At 53.1% G+C, this 9,741-nt stretch overlaps 1 protein-coding gene across 4 annotated transcripts; it reads left to right on the plus strand.

Moving 5' to 3' along the window:
* The first annotated feature begins 934 nt into the window (after positions 1 to 934).
* IRF8 (interferon regulatory factor 8) lies at positions 935 to 9,255 on the plus strand. 4 transcript variants are annotated; one of them, XM_085071414.1, is made up of 9 exons: positions 935 to 1,018; positions 2,465 to 2,639; positions 3,788 to 3,971; positions 4,906 to 4,994; positions 5,373 to 5,484; positions 5,814 to 5,861; positions 6,523 to 6,909; positions 7,446 to 7,561; positions 8,151 to 9,255. In XM_085071414.1, exons 2-9 carry the CDS (start codon positions 2,466 to 2,468, stop codon positions 8,325 to 8,327), a joined length of 1,287 nt encoding a protein of 428 aa, XP_084927540.1. In that variant the 5' UTR covers positions 935 to 1,018; position 2,465; the 3' UTR covers positions 8,328 to 9,255. The 4 variants fall into 4 exon arrangements, with proteins under 4 accessions (XP_084927540.1, XP_084927541.1, XP_084927539.1 ...); XM_085071415.1 differs by having other exon boundaries at positions 939 to 995; positions 2,462 to 2,639; XM_085071413.1 differs by having other exon boundaries at positions 943 to 1,005; positions 2,462 to 2,639.
* Positions 9,256 to 9,741: the final 486 nt, after the last annotated feature.

The following is a 9,741-nucleotide window of genomic DNA, read 5'->3' on the forward strand; positions in this document are numbered from 1 at the left end:
TCCAGAAAGGAACTGGGAATGGATTAAACTGGGATTGGGGAGATTGACTGGGACTGGGATGGACCAATCTGGGATAGGGGAGATTGGTTTGGGAGTTGGGAGGGACTGATCTGGAATTGTGGATGGACCAGTCTGGGACTGGGGAAAGTGGTCTGGGACTGGGAATGGACTGTGCTGGGACTGGGAAAAGTGGTCTGGGACTGGGAAGGCTGATTTAGGATCGAGGATAAAGTGATCTGGGACTGGAGAGGGACCAGTCTGGGACTGGGGAGGATGACGTGGAAATGGGGAAACTGATCTGGAAATGGGGAAACTGATCTGGAAATGGGGAAACTGATCTGGGATGGAGAAGATTGGTAAGGGACTAGACTGATCTGGAACTGGGGACACTGGTTGGGAACTGGGGGGACTGATGTCGGGATATACTGGTCAGGGGCTGAGGATGGATTGATCACGGACTGGGAATATGGGTTTGATATGGGGGATGGATTGATCTGGGACTGGTGATGGATCAGTCTGGGGACACTGCTCTGGGACTGGGGAAACTGGGTTGGAACCGGTGATGGATTAATTTGGGATTTGGAGCAATGCGGCCGAACCCGCCCGGGAGAGACCGGGACAGGTTAGCCCCGCCCCCTCCCGCCAGGCGCCGCCCCCTCCCCACAGACCACGCCTCCATCCGCCCAAGCCCCGCCCCTCCCGCCCAGGCCACGCCCCCTGCCGTCAGCTGATTTCGGGGAAAGCCTCGCTTTCAGAGAATAGCGGCGCGAGCCCCGCCGGAACGCTTCTCATTGGCCGGCCGCACACGGCGCCCTCTCCCCATTGGCAGCAATGAGGGGCCGGTGATTGGTGAAGGGCGGAGGGGGGCGTGGAAATGGGCGTGGCCACGGCGTTCGCGCTGTATATAAAGGCGGGAGCGGCGAATTTCGCGGGCGCGGCTCTGCGAGCGGGAGCGCGGATAGGGAGCGCGCACCGGGACCGGCCGGGGGACAGGACAGGACAGGACAGGACAGGACAGGTACGGCTATCCTCTGTCGGGGGACACCGGGAAGGGGAACACTTACCCACACTTCCTCCGACTGCCCGCACGCCTCCGAGCTGCGGGGAAGAGCGGAGAGCTCGGGGGAGAGGAGAGATGCGCGATGTCCCCAGCGCGGTGCTCGCGGTCCCCTGCGCAAGGACAGAGCCCTCCGGGGCTGCGGGATGTGCTGTCCCCGGTGCTCCACGGCAGAGCCCGGGCTGGGCGGGTTGGAGCCGCGGGGTGACGTGGGGAGAGCTCCTCGGCACTGTACCGAGTGTGGGACTGCCGGTCGGGGAGAGGAGATGGAGCTCCGGCCTTGGGCGGTGATGGGAAGGAGCTTTCTGGAAAACGGGGGGGTTTCGGAGCGTCCCGTTTCAGCTGGATTTCTGAGGTTCTTCCATTCGGCATGAAGGAAGAATGACTTCGTGCATGAATTCGTGCAGGATCCCCTAGAGAGGCTGTGTGTACCCCATTCCTCCAGGGATGAGCTTTGGGGCATCCCGAGCTGTGCCCTCCGTGGTGTTTGGGCTGGTGGCATCGGTTCTCACCATCCCTAAGATCCAGGCTGTGTGCTGTGAGTAGCCAGAGCCATCTCAGTGTCCTGCTGGCCGGTGGAGAAGGGATGGAAGTTGGTGGCACTGAGCTGGTGGCAGCCCATGGGGACTGCTGGGACTCAGGCTGTGCTGGGAGCATCCTTGTTTTCTCCCCAGAATCTTCCAGTGAATAACGAATGAATGAAGGAGAGGCAGTCCAGTAGAATTTGGAGACAAAAATGCCTGGGAAGTTGATTGAGGAGCTGCTGGTCACTTCTGCCAGGCCACCAGCTCCTGTCGTGCCATGGAGGTGACAGGGAGGGTTGAACCTGGCACTTTGCTTCTAGTGGCTGTGTGTTCCTTGTCCCTGTGAGGATTTGGGATGCAGTTTGGATCCCAAACAGTGCCTGGTGAGAGGAGCTGCTGTCTCCTCTGGGACAAACCCTTGTGCCAAGGCGAGGTGTGTCTGCCCAGGGTGACCTGTGCAGTGTCACTTGCTCAGGTGACAGCACAGCTGGGGGCTTCAATCCCCATCCATCTGCTTCCTATCCTGCAGCAAAATAGGAATAAAGCAGAGCACTGAGTCAGCTGGTTCTGGGAGGGGAACTTTGGTAGAGCTGGAGGAAGAATTTGTAGTAACTCAGAAGGAAATTGCCTTGATTTTTTTTTTTTCAGTTTAAAAGAAGCAGGGTGTGGGGTACTTTAATTATAGAGCTGTGAGAAGGGTTTGGGTTGGAAGGGACCTTAAAGATCATCCCATTCTGTAGGCTGATATTAGCATGTTTGGCTTCCAGAGGTGCCACAAGCTGCAGGTGGTGCCACTGCCACCTGAGCATGCATCAAACCCCCCCAATCCCCGTGCTGGGCTGGCAGTGGGAGATGTGACCCGGCTTGCCCCGTGTCCCTGCAGGATGTGTGACAGGAACGGCGGCAGGCGGCTGCGGCAGTGGCTGATCGAGCAGATCGACAGCGAGCTCTACCCGGGGCTCATCTGGGAGAACGAGGAGAAATCCATGTTCCGCATCCCCTGGAAGCATGCAGGCAAGCAGGACTACAACCAGGAGGTGGATGCTTCCATTTTCAAGGTAGGGACAGGCTGCTGGTGGCTTTTTTTTGGGGAATCCTGGGCTCTGGGGTGCTGCTGGTGTCCCTTGGTGGGACAGCAGCTGTGCTAGTTTTTTACATCTTTAGGCTGTCTCTGGTTTTTGCATCTTTAACCCTTGCAGGAGATGCTGCAGTTGGTCTTCCAGGATTTTTTGGGGATGATTTATTACCTTTTTATCAAGCATGAATACCAGTTTTAGGTTTGTTTTTGGCAGGTTTGAATCCAGGTCTGACTTGAGAAGGAGCTGGATGTGCTGCTTTTGGTCTGATCTAAAATTACCAGCTTTTCTTGATAAAATGCTGGATTTATATTAAAAATAATACAAACCTGAAAAGGCTTTGCACAAGGAAGGATTTCCCTGAAAGGGGGGATTTCCACTTTTGGGGAAAAAATGGGAAAATTCCATCCTGAAGCAAAAAGGTCAGGTCTTCCCCAGGAATTCCCTCTGTCCCCATTTCCAGGTATCTGCACTGGCAGGGAGTTACTTTAAGGACAGTGACAACTGATTTGGGATCACTGAGTTATGAGGATGGCATTGAACTCAGCCAACTGAAAATCAGAAATATTGATAAAATAAATAGATATGAATATATTTTAAAAAATGTATTTTGCAATCTCCCTTCAGGCCTAAAATGTATTCTCTTACCAAAAGCACAAAATACGTTCTCATCTTAGAGAAACAAGTTAAAGTATTATTACTATTAATTATAATTATATTTAAAATTATTATTATTAGCCACGAGCTGGAAAACTAAGGTTTATTTTGATCTTTAATTGAGCAGCAATGCCTCATGCTCCCAGCAGCTCCTGACATGTAGATGCAGAGATGAATCAACACACGATGGTTTTGCCTTCTGCTTTTTGAAAACCTGCATTTTAAAGGACTTTTCTCTATTTTTTGGGGGCAGGCAGTGCTGCCCTGCACCCCAAAAGCCACGCCAGGTGTGGTGGCTGCAGGTGGCTGCAGTCTAGGAGCGAAACACCAAATCCCCAGGGGATGCTCAAGAGGCTGCAAGATGCAAAATGCTCTCTGCAGCCCCAGCTCTTCCTCCCTGGCCTTGGGAGGCTTTGTAGAGCTCACAGGGAGGATTTTCTTAATTTTTTTTTTTTTTCAATTCTTTGCTTCAGGCCTGGGCAGTTTTCAAAGGCAAGTTCAAGGAAGGTGACAAAGCTGAGCCAGCCACGTGGAAGACGCGGCTTCGCTGCGCTCTGAACAAGAGCCCTGACTTTGAGGAGGTGACAGACAGGTCCCAGCTGGACATCTCCGAGCCCTACAAGGTCTATAGGATCGTGCCAGAGGAGGAGCAGAAATGTGAGTTCCCCAGGGAAGGGCTGAGCCCTGCTGTGGGTCCATCCTGTGCTGCTGATCTGCACCTGAGCACAGCTTTTTTTCAGTTTCCCTGCTTGTCCTGCTTTGCTGATGTCCCCCTGTGGTGACAGGGAGGGGAGGAGAAAGGCCAGGCTTGTTTTTTAACCCCTAGGAAATCGGGGAGAGCTGCAGCCTTGTGGAAACTCCCATCCCCTAAGGATGTTTTGGGGCAAATCCCACTTTCCCTGCTTGGGGAAAGGATGTGAACCTCAACCTCTTTTCCTCCCACCCCCTGCCCTGTGAGGATGCTGAGAAGCTGCAATAAATCCCTTTTCTTGCCAGCACTGCTGGAGGAGCAATAATTTTGCAGAGAGCTGCTCTGATGCCTGGTGTGGTTCAGGTCACACTAACTATAACTCATTTGTGGTTTTTCTGCGCGCTTTGTCCTTTTTTTTTAACTTAAAAACTTGCAAAAAAAGAATGATTTTGCAGTCAGGAAATCTGCCTTTAGCATCTCTGTCCCCTCCAGCCCTTTCACATAGGGGCTGTGCTGCTCCTATGCAAATGGCCCTGCAGGTTCCCACCAGCAGCACCACGGCACTGGGGTGGCTGGTGGAAAAAGGAGAAGCAGCAGCCCCAGCCCCAGTCTCTGGGGTGCTCAAAAAAACCCCAAACCTTCTCCTCTGCTCCAGCTCTGTCTCTGCTACCAGCCAGGCTTTTGGTTTGCCTCGCTGCTGATCCCCGTGCAGGGAGAAAATGGGTTGTAAAGTGATTTTTGGCCCTGAAAAGCAGCTCTGGAGGGGCTGTGAGTGTCCCCAAGGTGCTGTTTCTTGGGTTCATAACTTTCACTGGGTGAAAAAGGGTGAAACCCTTCAGGGAGATGAGCTGTGCTGGGGAAGTGTTGGTGTTCTCACTGCATCCCCTCCTCTCCCTGCAGGCAAAGCAGGGATTCCCAACGGCAGCAGCCTGAATGATGTCACCGAGATGGACTGCAGCTCCTCTGCCATCGATGAGCTCATCAAAGAGGTGAGTGCTCACCTGGGCTGCAGGTGGAGTCGTGGGTCTGATTGTCCAGTAAAGCATTGCCTTCCCAAAATCCCAGCTGCAGAGCTGGATTTGCAGCTCATTCCTGGCAGGCAGCAGCAGCATGTTGGCTCCTGCTTGGTGTGCATCCAGCTGGGAGGGACATTCCCTGGGGACAGAGCCTGCCACAGCTCTGTGTCCCTTCTTGTCACATCTGGCTGCTTCCCCTCAGTAGCTCATGAGGGACTTCAAGTGTCCAACCTGGGCAATGCCAGACTTGATCCTCCTGACCCCAAAATTGGTTAGCATTGGTTTTTGGACCCTCCCTGAGTGCTGCAAGGTGTCAAACCCGCTCTGATCTTGGTGTCTGCTGTCCCACAGTCCCCCTGTGTGGATGAATACCTGGGGATCATCAAGAGGAGCCCCTCACCCCCCCAGGAGGCCTGCAGGAACCCCCCAATACCCGACTGGTGGGTGCAGCAGCCCAGCCCTGGTGAGTGGCCAGCAGCTTGTGTGGTGGGTTGGGAGATTTTGTGGTGTTTGGGAGGTTTTTGGGGCAGGAAAAATCTTCCTGTGCAGGGATGTGGAATGGGGAGCAGTTTATTTTATCTTCCTTGTTAAGAATGTTTAAAGTACTTGTTAAAAAATCCACCTGGGAGTTCTTCCTGGCATCTCCCATGTGGAAGATGGGAAGCCTGGGGCAGAAAATGAGGGGGCTGGTGGGAGATTGGGTTGAAATTGGGACAGAAAATGAGGGGGAACGGGGAGATTAGGATTTGGGAACTGGGAATGCAGGCTCAGCTTGGCTGTCTGTTCCCACAGCGTTGCCCCTGATGAATGGATACTCCAGCTACGAGCAGTATCACTCAGGTGAGGCTCCTCAGCTGGCCAGCAGTGCCTCTGCTCTGGGTGGGGTGGCAGGAGGTGGCTCTGGCTCTGTTCCCCACCTCGAGGGAGGCTTTGCTTGGGGTTTGGGAGGTGCTGCACCATTCCAGCTGCCCACAGGGATGGATCCTGCCTGGTGTCATGGGGACAGGGAGCAGCTGCTTGGGATGCTGGGATCAGCCAGCCTTTGGAATTGGGGGATCTGCCCATGGGGTGGGGGAAATGTGGAGCAAAGGAAGGAGGAAGAGGTTTGATATATTTCATGGCCATAAACTAAACCACAAGAAGCTCCACCTCAGCATGAGGAAGAACTTCCCATGGAGGGTGGCAGAGCCCTGGAACAGCTGCCCAGGGAGGTGTGGAGTCTCCCTGTCTGGAGGCATTCCAACCCCACCTGGCTGTGTTCCTGTGTCACCTGCTCCAGGTGACCCTGCCTGGGCAGAGGGGTGATCTCCAGAGGTTCCTTCCAACCCCAACCATTCCATGATTCCCAAATATTGGGAGCTGCCACTTGCTGGTCAGCACTGCACCAGCCTGGGGGTGATACCCCTCCATCCAGAGAGAGCCACTCCCAGGAAATTTGGGATTTGGGCAGCGAGGAGCTGGTTTGCCTTCTGACAAAACGCGTGCATCCCTCACCTCCCAGGTTATTCCCAGATGGTGATCAGCTTCTACTACAGCGGGAGGCTGGTGGGCCACGTCAGCACCTCGTGCTCTGAGGGCTGCAGGATCTCCCTGGGGCAGCCCTCGGGCCATGGGGAGAAGCTCTACGCCCCTGATGCCCTGGAGAACGTCCGGTTCCCCTCGGCCGACGCCATCCAGAACGACCGGCAGAAGCAGATCACCAGGAAGCTCTTTGGGCACCTGGAGAGAGGTGTCCTCCTGCACAGCAACAAGCAGGGCATCTTCATCAAGAGGCTGTGCCAGGGCAGGGTCTTCTGGAGCGGCAACACCATGGCCTACAAGGACAGGCCCAACAAACTGGACAGGGATGAGGTGGTGAAGATTTTTGACACCAGCTTGTTCTTCAGAGGTTTGTGGGAGCTTCTTGCTTTTTGGGGGGTGGGAATTCTGCCCTTTCCTGTGGGAAATCAATCCCTGGGTTGGGTGGTGTGGTGATGTGGTGAACAACCCTGGTTGGCAGCAGTTTGGGGTGGGAAACCTTCAGGAGGAGGGTGGAGGAGGAGATGGGATAAGGGGGTTAATCCCCATGGCTCTGGCCAGAAACTGCTCCCTGGAAAAGCTGAGGCAATTCTGGGATCTCAAAACCTTGGGAAAATGCACGAGGAGTTTCAGGAGCTCAAACCCAGTGTGGGACCCCCTTGGGCCCTGTGGTGGGGTTGAAAGGGTAGAGCCCTTTCTCCTTGGAGCACTTTGAAGCCATCACTGCTGGGTTCCCAGGTGCTCTGGGTGAGCAGGTGACACCACCAGATCTGGGAGGAAACAACGGGCTGGTGGGAAATGCCTCCCAGTTGGAGGCTTCCTTGCAGGGTGTTTGATTCCAGGGATGTGTGACAAAGGCTGGCAGCTGCTGGAGGGCAAATTCCCACTTTTCCTGTGTCCTTGCAGAGCTGCAGCAGTACTACAACAACCAGGGTCGCTTCCCAGACAGCAGAGTGATGTTGTGCTTCGGGGAGGAATTCCCAGATGCAGTGCCACTGAGGTGCAAACTCATCCTTGTCCAGGTAAGGAGGGCTGGGAGAAAAAGGGATCCAGACAAGGTGGGAATTCAGCCAGCAGAGCTCCACCCCCTGGAGCCACAGGGAATTTGGGTTGGATTGCAGGGTGGAAGTGTGGTGCTTTTCCACAGCCTCCTGAGAGATGCTTGGGCTGTTGGTTATCAAATTCCCGGATCTGGGTTTGCAAGTGAAGCTCCCAAACTGCACAAGCTTGTGTAAACTTCAGGGAAATCAGTTCTTTTCCTCCTGACCCTGCATTGGCACTGGGACTTCTGCCTTTTCCTGTGGGAAATAAGGAAGTAAATCCCTGGAGTGGTGGATTTAAGATGAGTTGATGATGTGGTGAACACAGGCAGCAGTGGGATTGGGAAAACTTAGGAGGGGATGGAATATGGGGTCAGTCCTTATGGCTCTGGTTAGAAATTTCTCCCTGGAGATGCTGCAGCAGCTCTGGGATCCAAAAGCCTCGGAGGAGGAGATTTCTGGAGCCTCTGCTGTGTGTCCCCCAGCAGCTGGGCTGGATGGAGCAGCAGGAGATTCCCCAGAGAGCTCCCTCTTCACTCAGCATCTCCCTGACCTTTTTCCCGTGTCCCAGGTGGAGCAGCTGTACGTCAGGCAGGTGGTGGACGAGGCTGGCAAGAGCTGCAGCTCCAGCCCCATGCTGCCCATGGCTGATGAGCCCCAGCACGACCAGGGCTATCGGATCTTCCAGGACATCTGCACGACACACCCGCGGCCTCTCTTCCGAGAGAACCAGCAGATCGCAGTCTGAGCCCCTCAGCTACACCCAGATTAGTCCCCTGAGTGCCTAAAATCCCTTTTTGTTTTGGTTTTTTTTTTTTGGAAAGTTGGGTTTTGCTCTTTGCTGTTTCCAGTGCAGAGTCTGTATAAATCCAGTGGTGAAAATTGCTGCGACCAAATAAGTTGGATGTTTGGTGTTTGTCCTGTAAACAATTTAGGATGAAAATGACTTTTCTAGTCCCAGGAAGGTCGGGGCTGGCTTTGCTTTGTGTTGCCTTTGTTAATGGCCAGTCAAGCAGAACCAAAAATCAACAGCTATAACCACCTGCCCCAGCAATCTGCAGCTCAGACCTTGCTGAGAGCAGCAGTTTGATAGGAGGTGACTCTTGGAAAAGCCTTAGAATGCTCAAATTTAGGAAATTATATCCAGGAAGCAGCTTCCTCTCTTCCAAGAGTCCTGCTGATGGAAGGCAGGGTGTACCTTCCAAAAAGAACTCCTGAGATTATTCTTTATTTTTGCTACGAGATTGATGTGTTTATCTTTCATACCGAAGCGGATTGAAATTTGGAAACAGATGCAGAGATTCTAGATGTAAACATCGAGGATGACAACTTGGGAATCTTAATTTTTCCTGACCGGAGCCAGAGTTTATATAAATACATAGAATTTGAATTTTTCAAGGTTGCAGCGCAGTGTGAATAGCTTGGCTTCACCCTCCCCAGCACACCTGTGGGGCTCTCCCAAGCGTGTCCAGGCAGCGCCATCCATGTGTAAATCCTCATTTTCACCCCCTCCATGTGTGGCCCCCAGCTCTGGGGAGCTGCTGGTGCCTCCCAGACCAGCACTGCACATGTGTGCATGCCACCAAAGCTGCCTATTTATTGCATTCCTCAAGTTTGTTAATTTTTTTGGGGGTAAATTTTTATATCTCCCTGCAAATAAAGTGCTATATTTTGTATTTCTCTTGCAGCGTGGTTTTTTTTTTGGGTGCATTGAGTGGGGTGGGGAGAGTTTGGTATCTCTGATGTGCCCCTAGTTTGGTTTTACCTGTGGTGGGGTTTGTGTTAAGCATCTCCTTCCTCTTCCATAACTTCCTGGATTCATCTCCAGGCAGGAAAGAAATGAGTCAAAGTGTTGTAATGTTGAGGGAAATGAGATCACTTGGAGATCCTTCATTGCAGGGAGGAGGAGGATCTCTCCCTGCTCATCTGCCCCAGCACTGCCCTGGGTGTGATGCTTCAAGGTCATGGGGTGGGGGAATTATTTATGGTTTTGCTCCAAGGCTTCCTCTTTTCCTTCTCCCGTGGGAAATGGGAGCATTTTCCCCACTGTCATCTTGTGGTGCAGCCCAAACCCTTCTGGTATTCTAATTATAAAAATATAAAATCTAATAATTAGAGAACTGTAATAAAGGAATAAAAACCAAAAGAAACAAGTGATGCAC

This window comes from Lichenostomus cassidix, chromosome 11 (genome assembly GCF_008360975.1).
Source record: "Lichenostomus cassidix isolate B80296 chromosome 11, HeHo_3.0, whole genome shotgun sequence".
NCBI classification, from domain to species: Eukaryota; Metazoa; Chordata; class Aves; order Passeriformes; family Meliphagidae; genus Lichenostomus; species Lichenostomus cassidix.

Excerpts from the sequence above, each read along its gene's own strand:
- IRF8 (XM_085071414.1), top strand. The coding sequence starts at position 2,466 with ATGTGTGACAGGAACGGCGGCAGGCGGCTGCGGCAGTGGCTGATCGAG. Across the intron at positions 6,910-7,445 it reads CACCAGCTTGTTCTTCAGAG|AGCTGCAGCAGTACTACAAC; the intron begins GTTTGTGGGAGC and ends GTGTCCTTGCAG. Across the intron at positions 7,562-8,150 it reads GCAAACTCATCCTTGTCCAG|GTGGAGCAGCTGTACGTCAG; the intron begins GTAAGGAGGGCT and ends CCCGTGTCCCAG.